The following is a 22,258-nucleotide window of genomic DNA, read 5'->3' as shown; positions in this document are numbered from 1 at the left end:
TCATGCTATACTTTGGAAAAGTAAGATAAATTTTGGAACCTGCTATAAAGTTTCTCAAGATTTATACCAAAAACTATGTTATAAGCGATAGTATCTTTTTAAATATTTTGGGTACTAAACAATCTTAGAAAAGATCCAAAATTATCTTTATTAATAGTGTGGGTTTTTGTAGTATTATTTTTTTTTAGATTTATTTTTTATTTTCAGCATAACAGTATTCATTATTTTTGCACCACACCTAGTGCTCCATGCAATCCGTGCCCTCTATAATACCCACCACTGGGTACCCCGACCTCACACCCCCACCCCTTAAAAACCCTCAGATTGTTTTTCAGAGTCCATAGTGTCTCATGGTTCACCTCCCCTTCCAATTTCCAACTCCCTTCTCCTCTCTATCTCCCCATGTCCTCCATGCTATTTGTTATGCTCCACAAATAAGTGAAACCATATGATAATTGACTCTCTCTGCTTGACTTATTTCACTCAGCATAATCTCTTCCAGTCCCGTCCATGTTGCTACAAAAGTTGGGTATTTGTCCTTTCTGATGTAGTATTATCTTTAAAACAAATATAATGTAGAACTTTATTCTGAATACTGGAAAATCACTAGTTAAAAATGCTCTGTTTGTTTGTCATTGACCTATTTCACTCTAATCCTGTAACCACTACCAGTAAAAGCAAAATTTTCTTTTGATTCCTTTAGTCCTATGTATCTTTGTAAAGATCTCCATTTTTGTGAAAAGAGTCTTGAAGAGACTTGAAAAAATATGACACACTAGTAACATCCAAACATCAAAAAATAAATTCCAAATATAGACGTTAAAAAGAACTTTATATTTTTATAAAGTCTAGAAATTATATCTTATTAATTGATACAGAATCCCTAAGAGAAACTAAGCATTTTTATGTTAGTTATCATATTCAGAGCTGTAATTCTGAGTATTAAAAAGAAGAAACAGTGGTAGATCAACATGAAGGGGGAATTACACAAACTAAATAAAGATGTTACATTTGCCAGAGGAAGAGAGTGGAATGGGAAATAAAATTAAAAAAAGGAAAATGTCACCATTAATGAGAAATACTAACCTCAACAGCAAAAGTCAGAAAATACTTATTAAAGTCCTTAGGACTGCATCGAAGTACATAGAGTCCAGTCTGATTACCTGCTTTCTTCAGTTTACTGATGGCAAAATCCATTCTAAAGGTAAAGAAGTAACTTGAATGATAATGTAGCAAGTGCCATGACATTAAGACCAAAATGTCATCTAAGAGATCAAAAGTCAAATCTGAAAGTCTGAGAATTTTAAGTTTCCTCTACTTTATATGTTTATCAGTTATCTTACGAGGAAAAAGGAAAAACACTGAAGCACCAAGCTATTCTGAAATAAGTTCAAACCAATTCAACAGATTTTACAAACAAATAAAAGGGATTATAAGACACACAAAATCACTAAGAACATTTTATTCATTTGAGTTTTCTGCCTTCTAATTAAAAATTTAGTATTTTAAAAACCATATTTACTCCTACCATGCAAACAATATATTGTAAAACACTTGCATCTTTTCTACATAGCAATTACTAATATAAAAATTCATATGGATTATTTTAATATTTAATATAATACCAAAGTATAATAGAAGATCTACGGCAGGTGACAAAAACTACTGATTTTCAAAATGTGCTTTATGTTTTGTTGAACATCTTGAAATAAAAGTCAAATGTAATCTATATGAAAGCAGGAAAAATCTGTTTCATTCATCACTGTATTTCTCATATATAAACCAGTGACACATATTAGGTACCCAGTAAATGTTCTACAAATAAATGAAAGAACGCTTGAATGGATGGATAAATAACACATGAAAGAATGAATGGTAGGCATTTTTAATACTAACCACCTAAGTTATAGAATAATACTTATATAGAACAGTAATACTTATATAGAACTTATACAGAACAATACTTATTAGACAGATAAGAGGTATAAGACAGAATCAAGTCAGGCTATGTTTTCAAATATTTAATTAAGGGTAGGTTAATGTCAAGAAACATGCTCACAAACTCAGACTACTTCTGCTTGAATGTTTCAAGCCCAGTGCCAATCACTAAAGTACACAGTGGCTGAGAGATAACTAGAACTTGGGCAAAACAAATGTTATGCATGATAGTTGGCTTTATCCGGTATTAAAGTAAGGTCTATAACTGTGCAGATCCATATGGTAGCTAATAGCTGCACACTGCTAATTTAAATATAGTTACTAAATTTAAAAATTCAGTTCCTCAGGGCACATGGGTGGCTTAGTCAGTTAAGCATCTGACTCTTGACCTCAGCTCAGGTCTTGATCTCAAGTTTGGGAGTTTAAGCCTCACCCAGCAGGGAGCCCACTTTAAAAAATTAATAAATAAAAGAAAATAAATTAAAATTCAGTTTCCTCAGTTATACTAGTGGCTACTGCATTACACAGCAGAGAAATAAAACATCTTCATTTGCATCACTGCAGAAAGTACTACCTAGCAGTAGTCTCAGAAAGAGGGACATCATACACATCTTGTATTCAAAGCTTTCAGTAGAGGAAGCTGGATTATCCAAAAATAATAACAATTATCAAATTTTGTATTGTGTTTCCTCTACAGTATTTCAAAATTAATGAAGTATAAATTGGAGGATTTTTTAAAAAAATTAACACCCAAGAATTACTTAAACGCACCAATGCAACAAAATGTCAGACTGTACAATTAAGTATTACAGAGTGGAATACAGACAGCAAATGATATCCTAAATAATTCTAATTATTATGTAATCTAACTGCAAACATACTTTTGTTTAAAAAAATTTTTTTTTCAGCCACATAAGATAGTATTTTGTTCCTCAACTCCTAAACCTACATGTATCATTTCATTATGTAAAATTCTGTCAGTATCTCATTGACTTTTTTAAAAATTTACTTTTAAAGTCAGTATTACTCACAAAATTGGGCCATGACAGTTGCTTTGTATATTTTCAAGGACCATTGGAGGTGCTACTTCTTTACAGAGGTAATGATGTGCATCTGCAGTTAATCTATAATAGCCATCAATTAATGACACAAAGGATAAAGCTTCTTTTAATGAGCTAAGTTCAATTTCCTAAATAAAGAAAAGAAAAGGAAATAATCAGTACCATTTGGAAAGTCAACTGCATGTTACATATTAAAAATTCATTTCATGTTGTTAGATTAATTCCCCAAATTAATTTTCTTCTAAATTGCTCAAATGTCTTTTGTGGCTCCCAAATTACCCAATCTGAATTGTAAGTTCTTGTGTATGATATTTAAGACCCTCTCAAATATGGGCTTATATTTTTCCAGTTCACTTTTCACCCATAATTTTACTATATTTCCCAATAACCCTATTAGACAAATATGTCAGTCATCTCAATGAGAAATCTATCTAGTCTGATACAAAAGTTGGTACTAATTAGAAATAATGAGCATTTATTTTTATATACCAAGCATACATGGCTAAGGTTAAAACATTCATGACGTAAGTTCAAAGGTATGCAGTCTAAACCAAATCATACATAGGTATGTTATGATCGTATCATACATACGTAAGTGAGCATATAATCAGCCTAAAATGCAACATCTAATGGAAAAACACCTTATTTAATGAAAGAAGCAACTTCTCCTCAAATCAGGAGTAAGACAGAAAGCCCAATACTTAATGCATTGCATAGTACTTAATTAACATATTCAGGCCACAGAAAGAAATATAAGAATAGAAATTGAAAACATGGAGGTAGAACAATCTCAATTTGGAGAGTATATGATTGTATACTTGGGAAATACAAAAGAAGACAATTATAAAACTACTACAACACAAAGATTAATTCCTTAAGATAGTAGGATACAAAAAACAGCTTTCACATATGTAAAAAATAGTCAATTAGATTATATAATGAAAAAATAGCCTCATTTATACCAGTACATATACAAAGATAGTATCTAATATTAAACTTCACCAAAAAATGAGCAAAATCATTTTTAAAATACTTCAAAACACTATTGTTAAAAGGTAACTTTTTATTTGAATATAGAGATTTACCATGTTATTGGGTAGGAAAATTCAACATCATAAAGTTGCAAAAATCCTCCCTAAATTAATTTTCTAATTTGTCACAATCCCAACAAAAATACCAACAGGTATTGGCAGAAAAACAAGACAAATATGAGATTCAGAAAACCAGGGATCCAAGTAAAGACAGACCAGATAACTCCAGGGTGATAAGAGTAGGATGCCCAAAGATGACAGCTGTGAAGGTCAAAAGAGCTTCCAGTCCAGATGAGAGAGCAAAACCAGTGATCTCAAAGTGACTTTTCCAGGAAAGAAAAAGAAGTCATATAATGTGTGACTATGTAAAAAGATGTGTTGAGAAGTGAGCTACTTCAGAGTGCTCATAGGAAATAGAAAGAGATACAGAGAAAGGATACATATGAAGGAGAAAAGTTGAAGTAATGATTCATCCCCAGAAAAACAAAAACCTGTGTAAGAATGGAAATGTGATTACAGAATACTACTACTTGCCTCAGCAATGAACAATATTTAGTCATAATGAGAACACAGAATACAGATTTATCCCAAAAGTGTAAAGAGAGAAGTGTGTGATGTATCATAACTATAACAGGGATTTACCTAACACAATTAGGCCATAAAAATAGGTACTAGGGATGCCTGGATGGCTCAGTTGATTAAGGGCCCAACTCTGGATTTTGGCTCCGGTCATGACCTCAGGGTTGTGAGACTGAGCCCCATGTCTGGCTCCGCACTGGGCATGGAGCCTGCTTAAGATTTTCTCCCTCTCCCTCTGCCCCTCCCCATACCTGCTCAAGCTTTCTCTTTCTCTCTCTCTCTCAATCTCAAAAAATAAAAAAAAAATTTTAAATAGGTACTAAAAAAGATACCATAAACAATGTTAAAAGACTGGGGAACTGTAGATTTGTACATCAGAGGATTAATATGCAAAATATATATATTGAGAAAAAAAGCTATAAATCAATTAAAAACTAAAGAAAATTAGTCAAAGCATATGAAAAGATAATATATAAAACAGAGACACAAACAGCTGGTCTGAAATTTCCCAACTCAGGTTCTAATTAAGGAAATGAAATATAACACAGGATAGCAATTTTTGTCCCATCAGTTTGGCAAAATATTTAAAAATTGATAACAAAGGACACTGCAATGAACATGGGGGTACAAATATCTCTTTGAGGTAGTGATTCTGTTTCCTTTGGATATATACCCAGAAGCAGAAGAGCTAAATCAAGATGCTAAATTTCATGAAATGTATTTTACCATATTTTTTTAAAAGAGAAAAAAGAAAGACAAAGAAAAATGTCAGAGTAAAGAGTAAAAGGATTTTTTAAAAGTGTAATTAATATATAACACTGGAAAAAGGAAATAATAAGCAAAAATTTATTTCTCATATCTAGCAATAATGTGTTAGAAAAAATATATATTAAGAAAAGGTTCTGAATCCTATTAAGTGACAGAAAAAGCAGAATATATCATGAATAAAATTCAGGAAGAAACATGATGCATCAATATGAATAAAACCATCAAGTTACTGAAATACAAGGACGCCCAGATGGCTCCCAGTTTGTTAAGCATCTGCCTTCGGCTCAGGTCGTGATCCCAGGAGACCTGGATCAAGCCCCGCACTGGGCTCCCTGCCACGGGGAACCTATTTCTCCCTCTCCCTCTGCCTGCTGCTCTTTACTTGTGCTCTCTCTCTCTCTGTCAAATAAATAAATAAAATCTTAGAGGACAAAAAGTTACTGAAAAACATAATACTTGGATACAAGGAGAAATATGATGTATCCCTTAAACAGAAAATATATACATTCTTCCCAAATTAATCTTTAGAGGGATTCTAACAAAATGTAAATGCAATGCTTTGAGGAACTTCAGGACTACTCAACAAACAGGGCACTGTCACAGTGATGGGCTTAAGTTGTCAAATCATGCATTTGGTTTTCACAGGTCCTATCACTTAACTAATACTATGATCTTGGGAAGTTACTTAACCTCTCTATGTTGCAGACTTAAAAAAAAGCCAAGAGGTCCAAATATCATCCCATAAAGAAGTTCCTTATGTTATTACACGATGTCCACGTAAGTATCAATAAACTCTTCTAGAAATACTTACTCTTGGGGTGCCTGGGTGGCTCAGTGGGTTAAAGCCTCTGCCTTCGGCTCGGGTCATGATCCCAGGGTCTTGGGATCGAGCCCCGCATCGGGCTCTCTGCTCAGCAGGGAACCTGATTCCCTTCCTCTCTCTCTCTTCCTGCCTCCCTATCTACTTGTGCTCTCTGTCTGTCAAATACAATAAATAAAATCTTAAAAAAAAAAAAAGAAATACTTACTCTTTTGTAAATACCACATTTACAGAATGAAGGCATACCCTGTTTCAGTGCAATTCATTTAGTGCATTTCTCAGATACTGCCTTTTTTAAAAACAAACACACACATTGAAGGTTTGTGAAAACACTGCATCAAAAGCAAGTCTATCAGTGCCACTTTTCCCATAGCATTTGCTCATACTCATCTTGGAGATGAACAATGAGACTAATGTTTTCATGTCTACTAACACAACATCCATTCAGCAGCCTGTGATCAAGGAGTCATTTTAATATTCAAGTCTTATTATTTAAGAAATACATTTCTTAAGGCTATTACTGCCATAGATGGTGATTCCTCTGTCAGATCTGAGCCATCAACTGAAAACCTTCCAGAAAGGAGTCAACATTCCAGATGTCAGTTAGAATATTTGTGAGTCATGGGAAGAGGTCAAAATATCAACATGAAGAGGTATTTGGAAGAAGTTGATTCCAACCTTCACAGATGACTTTGAGGTGTTCAAGACTTCAGGGGAAGAAGTAATTGCAGTAGTGGTGGAAATAGCAAAAGAATTAGAAGTGGAGCTGAAAATGTGAGACACGTGGGTGGCTCAATCAGCTGAGCCTCTGAGTCATAATTTCAGCTCAGGTCATGATCTCATGGGTCCTGGGATTGAGCCCCACATCAGGCTCTGTGCTTGGTGAGGAGCCTGCTTGGATTCTCTGCCTCTCTTTCTCCCCTACCCCCGACTGCACATGTGCGCTCTAGTTCTCTCTCTTTCTCTCCCTCTCTTTCAAATAAATAAATAAAATCTTTTAAAAAATAAATAAAAAATTTAAATGTGGCTGCAATCTCCTGATAAAACTTGAATGGATAAGGAGCTGCTACCTATGGATGAGCAAAGAAAGTGTTTTGTTTTGTTTTTTTTTTAATGGAACCTCCTTATGGTGAAAATGTGAAGATTATTGAAATAGTAACAAAGGATTTAGAATATTACCTCAACTTAGTTGAAAGAGCAGCAACTTGGTTTGAGAGGATGGACTCCAGTTTTGAAAGAAATTCTACTGTGGGTAAAAAGCTATCAAGCAAAAAGACCTCAACGTGAGGCAGGAATCTATCAAAATCCTAGAGGATATCACAGGCAGTAACCTCTTCGACATTGGCCATACAAACTTCTTTCAAGATAGGTCTCCAAAGGCAAAGGAAACAAAAGCAAAAATGAACTTTCGGACTTCATCAAGATCAAAAGCTTCTGCACAGCAAAGGAAACAGTCACCAAAACAAAGAGGCAACCCATGGAATGGGAGAAGATATTCACAAATGACACTACAGACAAAGGGCTGATATCCAAGATCTATAAAGAACTCCTCAAACTCAACATACACAAAACAGATAAGCATGTCAAAAATGGGCAGACGACATGAACAGACACTTCTCCAAAGAAGACATACAAATGGCTGACAGACACATGAGAAAATGTTCATCATTATTATCCATCAGGAAGATTGAAATCAAAACCACAATGGTACCAACTTACACCAGTTAGAATGGCCAAAATTAACAAGACAGTAAACAAGTGTTGGAGAGGATGTGGAGAAAGAGGAACCCTGGCTTAGAACCCTCTTACACTATTGGTGGGAATGTAAGTTAGTGCAGCCACTTTGGAAAACAGTGTGGAGATTCTTTAAGAAATTGAAAATAGAGCTACCCTATGACCCTGCAATTGCACTATTGGGTATTTACCCCAAAGATACAGATGAAGTGAAAAGAAGGGCGATTTGTACCCCAATTTTCATAGCAGCAATGGCCATGGTTGCCAAACTGTGGAAAGAACCAAGATGCCCTTCAACAGATGAATGGATAAGGAAGATGTGGTCCATATACACTATGGAGTATTTATTATGCCTCCATCAGAAAGGATGAATACCCAACTTCTGTATCAACATGGACGGGACTGGAAGAGATTATGCTGAGTGAAATAAGTCAAGCAGAGAGAGTCAATTATCATATGGTTTCAATTACTTGTGGAGCATAACAAATAACATGGAAGACATTGGGAGATGGAGAGGAGAAGTGAGTTGGGGGAAAATGGAGGGGGAGACAAACCATGAGAGACTATGGACTCTGAGAAACAAACTGAGGGTTTTGGAGGGGAGAGGGTGTGGGGTTGGGTGGTGAGTATTATGGAGGGCACGTATTATATGGAGCACTGGGTATGGTGCATAAACAATGAATTTGGGATACTGAAAAAAATAAAATTAAATTAAAAAGCTATCAAGCAGCATTACATGCTACAGAGAAATCACTTGTCAATGGAAGATCAAGATGATGGAAGATGGAAGATCCTCCATCAGCAAAAATATTATAACTCTCTGAAAGCCCAGATGATGGTCAGCACTTCTTAGCAATAAAGTATTTTTAATTAGGTATGTACATTTTTTTCAGATGTAATGCTATTGCATACTTAGTAGACTACAGTTTGGTGTAGACATAACTTTTATATGCACTAGGAAACAAACAAAAAAATTCATTTGACTCGCTTTATTGTGGTATTTGCTTTATTGTGGTGGCCCAGAAATGAATCCACTATATCTCCAGGGTATGCTTATAAGTATTTAGGTGCATTTATATAATACACATGTGTAGTTTTGATATTTACAGAATAAATATTTCTTCTCTTAATTCCACATTGTGGTTGAAAGTTATTAATCATCCTTCCACTGATCCATGAAATACAGATCAAGCTCTTTCTAAAGCAGGGCCTAGATTATTATGCAAGGTGCAGAGGGTAAAAACGCATAGCCCAAAATGACCCTTACATTGAAGAAGCTCATAGCCTAGTAGGTAGCGGTTGTACACTATTTACATATTTTTACCAAAGGACAGGAAAGTATGCTGTCTAATTAGTTATAATTTTAGTAAATTAGTTATAGTTTAGTATAAATTAGTTATAGTTTAGTAAAATTAGTTATAATTTTAGTAAATATAGCCATAGAATAGAGAGATAGCATACAAATACTGAAGTTAAACGAACAAGTAACACTAATGTGACATTTCAGCCAGGAGGTCAAAAAACATCAGAGTTAGAAAGAAAAAAACAGTCACGTAGTAAGCCAGTTTAAGAGAAGATTATACGGGAATTTACTACTTCCCTTTCAATTATAGTAAGTGGAATTTCTAATTACATTTATCATGGCAAACACTGTGCAAAGTATAGAATTGTCAATCATGTCGTGGTATATCTGAAACTAAAATCACATTGTATTTGACATTAAAAAAAAATTAAAAATATGTGGGTTTTCCAAAGCTAATCAAAGAAAGAGAAAAAATGAATCTTTTAGAACCAATCATGTGTTTTAGCTTGGGTAGGGCTAACTTGGAATTGGTTTACACTGTTACATGAATCCCAGAAAGCATTGTTTTAATTTCTTTTTCTCCTTTAATTAGGCAGTATGAGTGGAATTATGCACAACCCTACTGATTAAAAAAAAAAAGAAGAAAAATATAGTCCAGAGTGAGCATTACAACAGAGAATTAGCACAATCCAGAGTAGTGGGGTTGGGGGGGGAGTAACCGTTGCCTTGCTAATCATAAAAATGAATGAAAAATACATTAATGTTTAAGAAACTCTAGGAATATAGTATTGGTAGTGATACAAAAGCTAGATGTGACCAAAACCTTACTAAACTGATAATTTATGTTTAGAGCTATATTTAAAACTATAATCAGAATTCCTAGGAAAAAATAACTTTAGTATTAAGATTTTCTGACAACAAGCATAATCATTATTTGGTTATCAAGTAAACTTACCAGATTTTTACCATCTTGCTTATGTATAGTTACAATTCTACTTTCATTTGAGCCTTCTTGGCTTGCTTGCTTAATAGTAACATCAATAATATCAGGGAAGTCACAATATAACTGTAAATCCTATAATTAAGAGCATTTGAAATTAAAAACAGGTAAAACTAAGGGATCCATTTTAAAATAAGAAGGACATAACAACATTCATTCCAAATTCTTTAAAATAAAAAAGTATTGATAGTAACTAAATGGGATTCTCTCCCTCAATAATCCAACCCTAAGACTTAACCATATCTTGCTTTGACTTAAAAATGAGAGCATTAAAGGTACCAGGAATCTAATTATGTTACAGTTCCCTTCAATCCAATCAACATCAATAGGAACTATTGTCAGAAAACTGTAAGTTTAATCACATCACCAAAGAAGGAAGGTAAAGGTAAATCTCTAATAATCTAAGAACAACAGAGATATAAACAAACTTAAAACTTATAGTACAAACCTTAAAAAAATGAATGCATCATCATAAAATCAATTAAAATTACCTTTTTCAATTAAATTTTATGATTGTGCCTATTATCAGTAACGGCAAAATTTTAAAGAGGCAAAACTACCTTAAAAATCACTTTTAGAATTCAAGCCTTTTCGAAAACTATAAGAAAACCATTAGTAATATTTGTCATTAAAAAAACTAAATAAAAAACCATTTAAGAACAATGAGAAAAGAATTATAGATATGACCTTGATGGCTTCACACTACTAAAAACTTCCTCTTCTATCAATGAGAGAAGAGAATTGCAAGACCATGTTTCCAATGAGTAAAATTACTCTGCTTCTATTGCCATTCACTTAAATTAACAAAGAATGAGAACGTATCATTAAGGATTACCTGTTCTGTCAGTGTCTCACTTTCTTTATGTTTCCCTCTTGACCACTGAATTCCACCGTTTCCAGTTATTATAATGGTTGCAAAAATCTCCTCACCTGAAGGACCTCTTCCAGGTTCTTTTACTTCAAATTGCTCTGTGTAGAAGGCAGACTGAAGAGTTTCCAGATTTATAAGATACTTGAGTTTCAAGTTTCTGGCAGTGGCTTTGCAATGGCTGAACTGCTCAATAAATCTGCGAAATCTGTACCTTATTCGTTTCCTTGTCAAAATATGATAGTCTTGGATCTTTGCTCGAACACATTTTGGTAAGAATGTCTTGTAGCTGGGGATAAAGAGCACACAAAGAAAAACAAAACATATTGGAAGATAAATCTAAAACGACACTGGGAGAGAAATTACCACCTTTCTCCATGACTGGTAACTGCTACAATACAGTCGTCAAGCGGAGAAAGGTGACACAGCCACCACGTGTACAATATTAAGGTTTTTTTTTTTTTTAAGATTTTATTTATTTATTTGATAGAGAGAGATCACAAGCAGGCAGAGAGAGAGGAGGAAGCAGGCTCCCCACCGAGGAGAGAGCCCAATATGGAGCTCGATCCCAGGACCCTGGGATCATGACCCGAGCCGAAGACAGAGGCTTCAACCCACTGAGCCACTCAGGCACCCCCAAAAGTAAGGTTTTAACTGATGATATGAATACATACAAAAATTCTCTGAGTAACCATAAATGTTTAGAATAGGATATGTTAATTTTCTTCCCCTAATGAAATGAAGACTTAGTCTAGTTAATAATGGAGTCTCTAAAAATTTGTTTTCTCGGATTATCTTATACATCAATTTTTTGGCACCATGTTGCAATATTTCCTATGATGCTGTACACCAAAATTTATCTGAATTCTGGAAATTCCTACATTTTGTTGTTCATTATGCAAACATACTTCTTTTGTATACACTATTTTCTAGGCCCTTTTCAATAACTCCTAATAATTCCTTTGCCATCAAAACAATTCTACTTAGAAATGTTCTGATGCTTCTGTAATTCTATGTCTATGTAAAATACCCTAAAGAAGAGAGATGATGACTTTCCTCCCACTCAAATATCTGACAAATGAAGATCATTTTATTTCTGAAGGTGCAACTGCATTAAATCTCCATGCCTTCACCTATGCTAATCCTTCCCATCACCATCTCCTACCTGGTTGGTTCTAACTCATTCCAAAAGTCTCAGCTCAAGCATCATCAAATCCAGACAACCTTTCTCTAGGACTACATTACATACTACTCCCCACTGTCCGACAGCATTCTGTGCACCACCACTCCATGAGATCACTTCTCACTCTATTCTGTATGTGACTAGTTCTAGCTAGTGCTCCAGCTGGCTCATGCTGAGAGCTTACAGTTTAAGACTATTGAGTTGATTGCTAAAGAGCTATCATTAAAATTTAAGTTCTATAGTTATAATTATAGTAAAAATATAAGGAATACTCAAAATGTATCACTTTCTAATTATTTTACATTTAAAATTTTTACACTTTACTACTACCTATGCTTTTGAGGCTGTTTACATCACTCATACGTGAGTGATGTAAAAGATTTGCTATTGCTCATCTCTTCCCAATTCTACATTCAGGCACATCAGGTTGATACCCTGAAACTGGCCATATGCAGGATTTATACCATGGATATCAGCAAGGATGGCAAACCAATCACACCGTTGGGGTTTGGGGTTTTTTTGAGAACTAGTTGTTATGCATTTACACGCATACCATGGCTTCTTCCCTCGCCTACTCTGCCTGAACCTGGCTGAGGAACACTCAGCTTTATACCCAGGCAGCAGAGGGGCTGGAGAGTCATTTGATAAGGCAGACATGCACCAATTTCAAACATGCTTTCAGCACAACCATCAATTTTACAACACTTCTCTGTTCAACTAATTCTCCCAAGTTCCACAACTATGTCAAACCCTCTCCAATCTTTTCATACCGCCTACCTTTCTTCCGCCTCAAACCTCAGCTGTATTCCTCCTTAAGTTCACCACATGACTTCATCTCTTTCTTAGGGAGGAAAAAAAGCTTCTCTAAGCAGAGCTCCCTCAACATTCCACTAGCAAACCACATTCATGTGCATTCATTCCCTCCTCCTCCCTACCTGTTATAACAAATGAGCTATAAACCAGCAAGGTAACGCCACTTCCTGGACACGTATTTACCTATAGCCTCTTTCTTCCTCTAATATACATTTACTCTCTGGGGACTTTTGCTCTTATTTCTCTTCGAGCCACAAAAGACTAATGTTCATTCCAACTTAAATGTAAAATTTCTTTGTCCTGCATATCCCCTCAGCTACAGCCTATCTGGCCCAATTTTGAAAGAGTTTATACAGTCATTTCCACTTACTCTTCAATTCACTCCAGTCTAGCTTCTGCTCCATCATTCCATAGAAAATGCTTTTGTTAAAAATGAATCAAAACTTTCATGTTGCTTAAACCAAATTCCCATATTCATCTCCCTTGCCATTCTTCCTCAGCATCCAACATTGCTGATCATTCTCTCCTTCAACTTTCTCCCCTTAGCTTTCCTCACTTTATTCCTATCTCTTGGGATACTTCTCAATCTCCTTTTCACCTTCACTCCTACCTAGTGATTAATGTTGAAGTTCCTCAGGACTTAAGACCCTCTTCTCTTCTTATTTAAACTCTCTCTCTCTAGGTTCTCTATATGCAAATGACTCTGATACCTGTCTTTAGCAATGACCTCTAAACTCCACACTCCTATCTTCCATAGGCAAGTCAATCTATCATTTAATTTAAATGTCTCAAAATCTCCTTAAACAATACGTCAAACCCAACTCATAAGTCCTACTGATATTCTCCACAGGCACCGGCACACAAATATGCACTTTACATGCATTTTTCTAAAGTCGGGGAAGGAATATGTATTTATTTATACTAATCAGATATCCATATCCTACAGGGTTTTTGTGGGAACACAACAGTGTATTTCATTCTGCCAACAACTAATCATTCATCTATTCTCCCATCAATCTTGAATATTTTAACACTGAGTGGAGTTTCTTGTTTATTTCTCAAAATAAGCATTAAATGTGAATTCAGAAAACATCAGTTGAGTTAAATCATTAAAAAGGCAAGCAAGGAAGGCATATTTACTTCAGGAGAATTTATTCATCTAATATCAAATTGTTATGGCACAAGAAACAAAAAATAAATTACTTCAAAATCTAAACTTCTGTATTATGAATGACACTTTTAAGAAAGTGAAAAAACAGTCCAAAGAATGGGGAATATATTTGCAAACTATAAATATAGTAACTTTCATCTGAAGTCTTATATCCAAAATATGTAAAGAACCCTTACAATTCAATAACAAAAAAATCGTGAGTTGTTCATTTTAAATGAGTGAACTTTACAGTTATGGCTTAACAGATATCTGACAACAACAAGAATACCTAAAACCAAAGAGGAAACAGAAACTGATAACCCTGCAGTGTGGGTATGTAACTGTTTTTAAGGCACTTAGCAAAGGAGTAACTACAACGAGTTGTTGAGGGAAGGATTTCAAGAAATACAGGGAGTTTTAACCAGATTCAAAACATCCTCAAACTTCTAATCCTAAGTATGCAATATGTAAACATATATTTAATCTTCAAACTTAAAACCTCAAAGAACTCTTATAATAATCATATACACCTTTAAAAACAGTAGAAGTCTTACAGCCATTAAAGCTGGGTTGTAGAAGAAGTATTTCAAAAAATCCTGTTAGGCAAGACAAAATTCAATATGCACAAGAGTAATCTGGAGAATCTGGAGTGTGAAGCACTTATAAAAGAATCTGCTGGATCAGTTATGACATGAATAAGATCTAAGGATCTAATATAAAACATGGTGACTGATAAGACTGTACTGTAGACCTGAAATTTGCTAAGAGGAGTGTATAAATGTTCGCACCAAAAAAAAAAAAAAAAGGTAAGTAGGAAAGATAAATATGTGAGGCGACGGATGTCTTAATGAAGTAAATGGGGGAGTTCTTTCACCGTGTATACATAGAGCAAACCACCATGAAGTACACTTCCAATCACCTCCCAATTTTATATGTCACTGACCCTTCAATAAAGTGTAAAATTTTTAGGAAAATTCCCAGGAGAACTTGTGAAGATTTGTATAGGTGGGCTTTTCCCTCAGATTAACTGAATCCAAATTCTTGGGTAGCACTCAGAAATATTCAATCTTAGTAGGCACTTCGTGTGATACTAAATTCAAGTAAACTATGGGCCAATATTTGAGGAATACCGCTTCAGAATTATTTGAGACAAAACAGACAATTTGAGGATCTGCTATCAAAAATTATGCCTCCTGGTGTTCTTTTCACTCCCCTAACTTTGCTTACCCTTTTTAGAATAAATGGATCAAAAAATTAATAGGTATCAAATGTCTATGATATTTCTGCAGTACTCCAACTTTCAATATTTTTTAATTCTAAGATAAATCAGTACTGAGGACATAATGTACAATATGATCACTATAGATAACACCACTATAGGGTCTACACTCAAGATTTTAACAGAGTAGATCCTAACAGTTCTCATCATAAGGAAAAAATTCCTTTTTCTTTCTCTTTTTTATGTACCTATATGAGATAATGGATATTAACTAAACTTATTTTGGTGATTATTTCATAGATATATGTAAGTCAAATTGTGATGATGTACACCTTAAACTTACACAGTGCTATATGACAATTATATCTCAATAAAACTAGAAGAAAAAAAAGAAAAAATAAATTTGTCTCACAAAGTATGTGTTGTACACAAGGAAGAAAAGTTACCCATATGACTTTTAATTATAAAATTGGAAAGATTTGACACAGAAAACGCAATTAATTATAGAAAAACTCTAACTGTTCACGTTTATGTATATGGATTTGCATAAGGAAACTACCTGATAGAGCTATAGATGTCCAATGGGGTCTGATCTTTCTCTTTGGCTAGTCTCATCATATCTAACACAGCCATTCCAAGACATTCTTCTTGTGTTTCATGAGTCACGGGTATTTTTATCCATCCATGTAAAAAATCATGCCGCCACTACAGGAAAAAAATTTAGAAGGAAATATCTCTTAAATTTCACTATCACATTTAAATCTATTATATTGTAACCTATAATTTCTAGAATATATGCATTTAAAAAGAACGTCAACTCCTTCATTGATTTTCATTTTGCCATAAAATTTCAGTGAAAGTTTTTTTAATCAATGGAAACTGAATACAGTACATACGATGTCAACCTATTTCCCTACTTGTATCTCCAAATTATATCTTCTACATAAAAGTCACTTAATTAAGATAGATATTAGTTAATTAAATAAGTAGGGATATAGGGAACAGAAGACACAAAAAGAGTCTGAAAAAAGCTTATAACTTTATCATTATATATAAAAATGAAGAAAAAGAAAAACAAGAAATTAGATTTCTTGATCTAAACGAGAGATCTAAACAAGAATTAGATTTTGGTCTAGATAATTTGGAAATGAGATTGAACATGTAATGGCAGAAAAGAAAGTCAAAACATAAAAACCACCAATATCCTAAAAAAATAGCAATTTTCTTGATAAGAAAGGTATGTACTAAAATATTAGCTGAAATAGCAATATTTAACCAAGGTTTTATTATTTTTGTAAAAGATTTTATTTATTTATTTATTTATTTATTTGAGAGAGAAAGAAAGAACACAAGCTGGGGGCTAAAGGTAGAGGGAGAAGGAGAAATAGACTTCCTGCTGAGCAGGGAGCATGACAACTTAGGGCTCAATTCCCAGGACCCTGAGATCATGACCTGAGCCCAAGGCAGATGCTTAACAGACTGAGCCACTCAAGTAGCCCTTAAACAAGGTTTTAAACTGGATAAGAGAAATACAGGGTCACTCTCTTTATTTCGTGTATATATTTCCTTCCTTTTAATGTGATAACTTGTCTCAAGAAATTAAAGTTTAACACTAATTCTTGAAAAATAATTTAATTAAAAAGAAAATAGGGGTGGCTCAGTAGGTTAAGCCTCTGCCTTCAGCTCAGGTCATGACCTCAGGGTCCTGGGATGGAGACCCATGCCTGCTCAGTAGGTAGTCTGCTTCTCTTTCTCCCTCTACCCACCCCCTGCTCATGCTCTCTCTCAAATAAATAAAATCTTTTAAAAAATAAAAAAATAATAATTTTATTAAAAGAAATAAATACACATTTAAAATTATATTTGCTAACTTCCTATTAATAAATTAGAAGGCATTTTAGTACAAAAAAACTATATTATTTAAAAGGCACAAATCACAAAGTAACCAGTATTAACCAAAACAAAAGCTTAATATTGATAACATAAAGTTCATTCACAAAAGGAGTTAGATTTTGTTTTGCTAACATTTATCTCACCACACTTACAGAAATGGGCAAGTAAATTATTTTGATTAAGATAACTGATGGCTGGGGCACCTGAGTGGCTCAGTGGGTTGAAGCCTCTGCCTTCAGCTCAGGTCATGATCTCAGGGTCCTGGTATCAAACCCCGCATCTGGCTCTCTGCTCAGCGGGGAGCCTGCTTCCCCCTATCTCTGCCTACTTGTGATCTATCTGTTAAAAAAATAAATTAAAAAAAAAAAGATAACTGATGGCTAACTCTGGAAAACAGTATGAAGCTCCCTCAAAAAGCTGAAAATAGAGCTACCCTACAACCCACCACTACTAGCTATTTACCCAAAGACACAGATGTAGGGAAAAGAAGGGGTACCTGCACCCCAAAGTTTATAGCAGCAATGTCCACAATATCCAAACTATGGAAAGAGCCCAGATGTCCATCAACAGATGAATGGATAAAGATGATGTGGGAGATATATATACACACACACACAATGGAATATTACTCAGCCATCAAAAATTAAAAACTTGTCATTTGCAGCAACATGGTGGAACTAGAGGGTATTATGCTAAGTGAAATAGTCAATCAGAGGTAGACAATCATCATATGATCTCACTGATAAGTAGAATTGAAGAAACAAGGCAAAGTGAGGAAAAAGTGAAACAAGACGAAACCAGAGAGGGAAATAAACCATAAGAGACTTTTTTTTTTTTTTTTTAGTATTAAACTACAGACTTTATTCAGATTTCACTAGGTTTTGCACTAATGTCCTTGCTCCATTCCAGGATCAAATTCAGGATAGAGCATCACATTTAAGCACCACATCACATTTAAATGTCACATCTTAGTCTCCTCTTGTCTGTGACGGTTTCACAGTCTTTTCTTTTTTTTCATGACCCTGGGAGTTTTGCAGGTGACTGATCATTTATTCTGTAGAATGTCTTTTTTTTTTTTTTTATGGGGTAGAATGGGTTTTATTCTCTTTTTTTCCCCAATTTATTTATTTTCAGATTGTTTTTCAGAGTCCATAGTCTCTCATGGTTCACCTCCCCTTCCAATTTACCCCAACTCCCCTCTCCTCTCTAACACCCCTTGTCCTCCATGCTATTTGTTTTTTTTTTTTTTTAAGATTTTATTTTATTTATTTGAGAGAGAGAGACAGTGAGAGAGAGCATAAGCGAGGAGAAGGTCAGAGGGAGAAGCAGACTCCCCATGGAGCTGGGAGCCTGATGTGGGACTCGATCCCGGGACTCCAGGATCACGCCCTGAGCCGGAGGCAGTCGTTTAACCAACTGCGCCACCCAGGTGTCCCCCTCCATGCTATTTGTTATGCTCTACAAATAAGTGAAACCATATGATAATTGACTCTCTCTGCTTGACTGATTTCACTCAGCATAATCTCTTCCAGTCCCGTTCATGTTGCTACAAAAGTTGGGTATTCATCCTTTCTGATTGGAGGCATAATACTCCATAGTGTACATTTTAACCCTTTTTGATGGTGTTAAAGCTCATTCACATTGTTGTGTAACCATCACCCTGATTCATCTTTAGAACATTTTTCTTCTTTTTAGATTGAAACTTCATACCTGTTAAACAGTATCTTGCCACGTGCCCTCCCCTTGGGAGCCAACTTTTACTTGCTTTCTCTATGGATTTGCCTATTCTGGGTGCCTCCCATAAGTGGTATTATACAGCGTTTGCTCTTTTGTGACTTGACATATTTCTCTTAGCATAATGTCTTCAAGGTCTTCCATGTCATTGTGTGTGTTAGAATTTTCTCCTTTTTAAGGGTGATTAAAATTCCTTTGTGTCTGTCACATTTTGTTTATCCATTTTTCTATTAATAGATACTTGGGTTGCTTCCACTTTTTGGCTCTTAAGAATAACACTGCTATGAATGTGGATATAGATATTTCTTTACGATCCTGCTTTTTGTTCCTTTAGATATATATCCAGAACTGGAATTATTGGATTATTTGGCAATTCTAGGTTTAATTTGTTTTTGAGGAACTGATACACTGTTTTCTATGGCAGCTGTCCCATTTTACATTCCACCAGCAATGCCTAAGTGTTCCAGTTTCTCTACATCCTTGCCAACACTTACTTTCTGTTTTTCTGATAGCTATTCTGTGGAGTGTGGAGTGATACCTTGCTGTGGTTTTAATTTGCATTTCCCTAGTGGTTACTGATGTCGCACATTTTTCTTAAGCCTTTTGACCATTTAAATATCTTCTTTGGGGAACTTCCTTTGCCCATTTTTAAATCAGGCTGTCGTCAAGTTGTAAGTGTTCTTTATATATTCTGGATATTAACCCCATGTCAACTCTATGACATATTTTCTCCCATTCTTTCAGTTGCCTTTCATATTTCTTGATGTGTCCTGTGATGTCCAAAGGTTTTTAATTTTTGATGTAAACAGATTTGTTTCTTTTTTCTTTTGATTACCTGTGCTTTTGGTGTCATTTCCAAGAAGTCATTACTATCATGAAGCTTTTCCCCTATATTTTCTTATAACTGTTTTATTGTTTTAGCCCTTCTGTTTAGATCTTTGATCTGTTTTGAGTTAATTTTTGTTGATGGTGTAAGGTAAGGTGCAATTTTATTCTTTTGCATGTGCATATCCAGTTTTTCCAGCATCACTTGTTGAAAAAGACTGTCTTTTCTCTATTGACTGGTTCTGGTGCTCTTGTCAAAAATAATTTGACCACTACCCAACTTTTATATAGCTTCCTTTTTTCGGTAGTCATTGGAAAAAGAGAGAGAGAGAGGCTTTTGAGAATAAATACTATGTGGTTATGACTTTCTGTTGCTGTTATGATTGTATTATATCATCTGTGCTGAAGAACTGATTTTATTTTGGTGGCATGATAGTTTAAATCTCATTAATAAGACTATTTTCCTAAACTGTTCATCTGCTTTCCCCTAAAACTGTGGTATCTAATACTTTTGATTTAGAAAAAATATGATTGATTTCTAATTTTGTTTTCCTAGGAAGGATTTTCTCATCTAGGAAAGCAAAATAATTTCACAATAGAATCCTAAATTGTGTCTAGATAATAAATACCACATGTAATTTTTCTATTTCTTAATGTTTCTATTTCTCTAAACCTTTGCCCAGAAAAATACATAAGGTAGTAATTAACTTATCCAGATTATATTGATATCAGGATGGATTATATGCATTTTATAGAATAAAGCAAGTTTGACCAGTAATGACATCAGAGTATAAGATTATGTTGATATTTTTTAATAACTAAAAAATAGTTCAGCCACTGAACTATGAAGTCTGTTAAGACACTACTGTAGAAAGATAGATTTAGAAGTGGTAAGCCAATGAAAGCCAAAAATTAGATATCCCTTTTAAATTCATTTTCTTCTGAGGATTTCCTTGATACCATCAAATATGGCGATGCAACAAATAATCTGCTGCCGTGTGAACAATCTTTAATAATTTCATATACTTGGCAAAAAAATGTCTATTCACTCCATGTTGTTTCTTTGGTTCATTTCTGATTTTGTGTCTATAACGGTTTTTTTATTTTTCTGGGTGAATGCAGATAAAATTTTTTGGTTCAAATGTTGTCGGCTACCAAGATGAAAAACGATTTAAAAAATATTTCTTTCTGTTGGGGCACCTGGGTAGTTTGTTGGTTGAGCAGCTGCCTTCGGCTCAGGTCATGATCCCGGAGTACCAGGATTGAGTCCTGCATCGGGCTTCTGGCTCCATGGCGAGTCTGCTTCTCTCTCTGACCTTCTCCTCTCTCATGCTCTCCTTCACTGTCTCTCTCTCAAATAAATAAATAAAATCTTAAAAAAAATTTCTTTTAATTTAAATTATCCAATGTATAGTACATCATTAGTTGTTGATATAATGGTCAATGCTTCATTAGTTGTGTATAATGCCCAGTGCTCATCACATCACGTGCCCTCCTTAATGCCCATCACCCAGTTACCCCACCCCTCAACCCACCTCCTGGAGACTCTTAACTCCAGAAAACTACTTTTCTATAGTTACAATTAAAGGCAGTTTTCATTTGTACACCTGCATTTTTAAAAGGAAGTTTAAAAATAGTTGAAAATAGTATGCTTTGGTATTTGGGACTCTGTTTCAGTTGTAATTTTTCTCTAATGAGCATTTGATTGGTTATGTTCTTAGTGCTGCTCTTAATGGCTTTTCCTATATTTATTGTCTTTTGGGTATAAATTCCACAGAATATCTTCATGATCATAATTTATTATTCTCTGGTCCTATGTAAAAAATGGAACAAAAGCAAGGTATTAAAAAGAATGTACCGGGACGCCTGGGTGGCTCAGTTGGTTAAGCAGCTGTCTTCGGCTCAGGTCATGATCCCAGCGTCCTGGGATCGAGTCCCACATCGGGCTCCTTGCTCGGCAGGGAGCCTGCTTCTCCCTCTGCCTCTGCCTGCCTCTCTGTCTGCCTGTGCTCGCTCTCTCTCCCTCTCTCTCTGACAAATAAATAAATAAAATTAAAAAAAAAAAAAAAGAATGTACCTAGCAATCAGTTACCTTTTTAAAAACTTAAATTCAGTTAATTAACACAGAATACATTATTTGTTTTAGGGCTACAGGTCTGTGCTTCGTCAGTCTTATATAATACCAAGTGCTCATTAAACACGTACTCTCTCTAGTGTCCATCCCTCAGTTATCCCATCCCCCATCCTCTCCTCCAGCACCCTCACTTTGTTTCCTAAGATTAAGAGTCTCTTATAGCCGAAAAACAATCTGAGGGGTTTGAAGGGGCGGGAGGGGGGGA

At 34.8% G+C, this 22,258-nt stretch overlaps 1 protein-coding gene across 1 annotated transcript in view; it reads right to left on the bottom strand.

Moving 5' to 3' along the window:
• The window catches only part of JAK2 (Janus kinase 2), a 127,595-nt gene that overhangs the window by 35,391 nt on the left and 69,946 nt on the right, over positions 1-22,258 (bottom strand). The window contains exons 6-10 of the mRNA XM_044265992.1: positions 16,027-16,172; positions 11,070-11,391; positions 10,190-10,309; positions 2,970-3,127; positions 1,087-1,198 (exon numbers count right to left, since the gene is read on the bottom strand). Of these exons, the coding sequence (XP_044121927.1) occupies positions 1,087-1,198; positions 2,970-3,127; positions 10,190-10,309; positions 11,070-11,391; positions 16,027-16,172 (858 nt within the window). The remainder of the gene's footprint in view (positions 1-1,086; positions 1,199-2,969; positions 3,128-10,189; positions 10,310-11,069; positions 11,392-16,026; positions 16,173-22,258) is intronic.

The sequence above is a fragment of the Neovison vison genome, chromosome 9 (genome assembly GCF_020171115.1).
Source record: "Neovison vison isolate M4711 chromosome 9, ASM_NN_V1, whole genome shotgun sequence".
In the NCBI taxonomy this organism is placed as follows: Eukaryota; Metazoa; Chordata; class Mammalia; order Carnivora; family Mustelidae; genus Neogale; species Neogale vison.
Note: the sequence above shows the minus strand (reverse complement) of the source record. Positions and strands in the feature narration are given on the sequence as shown.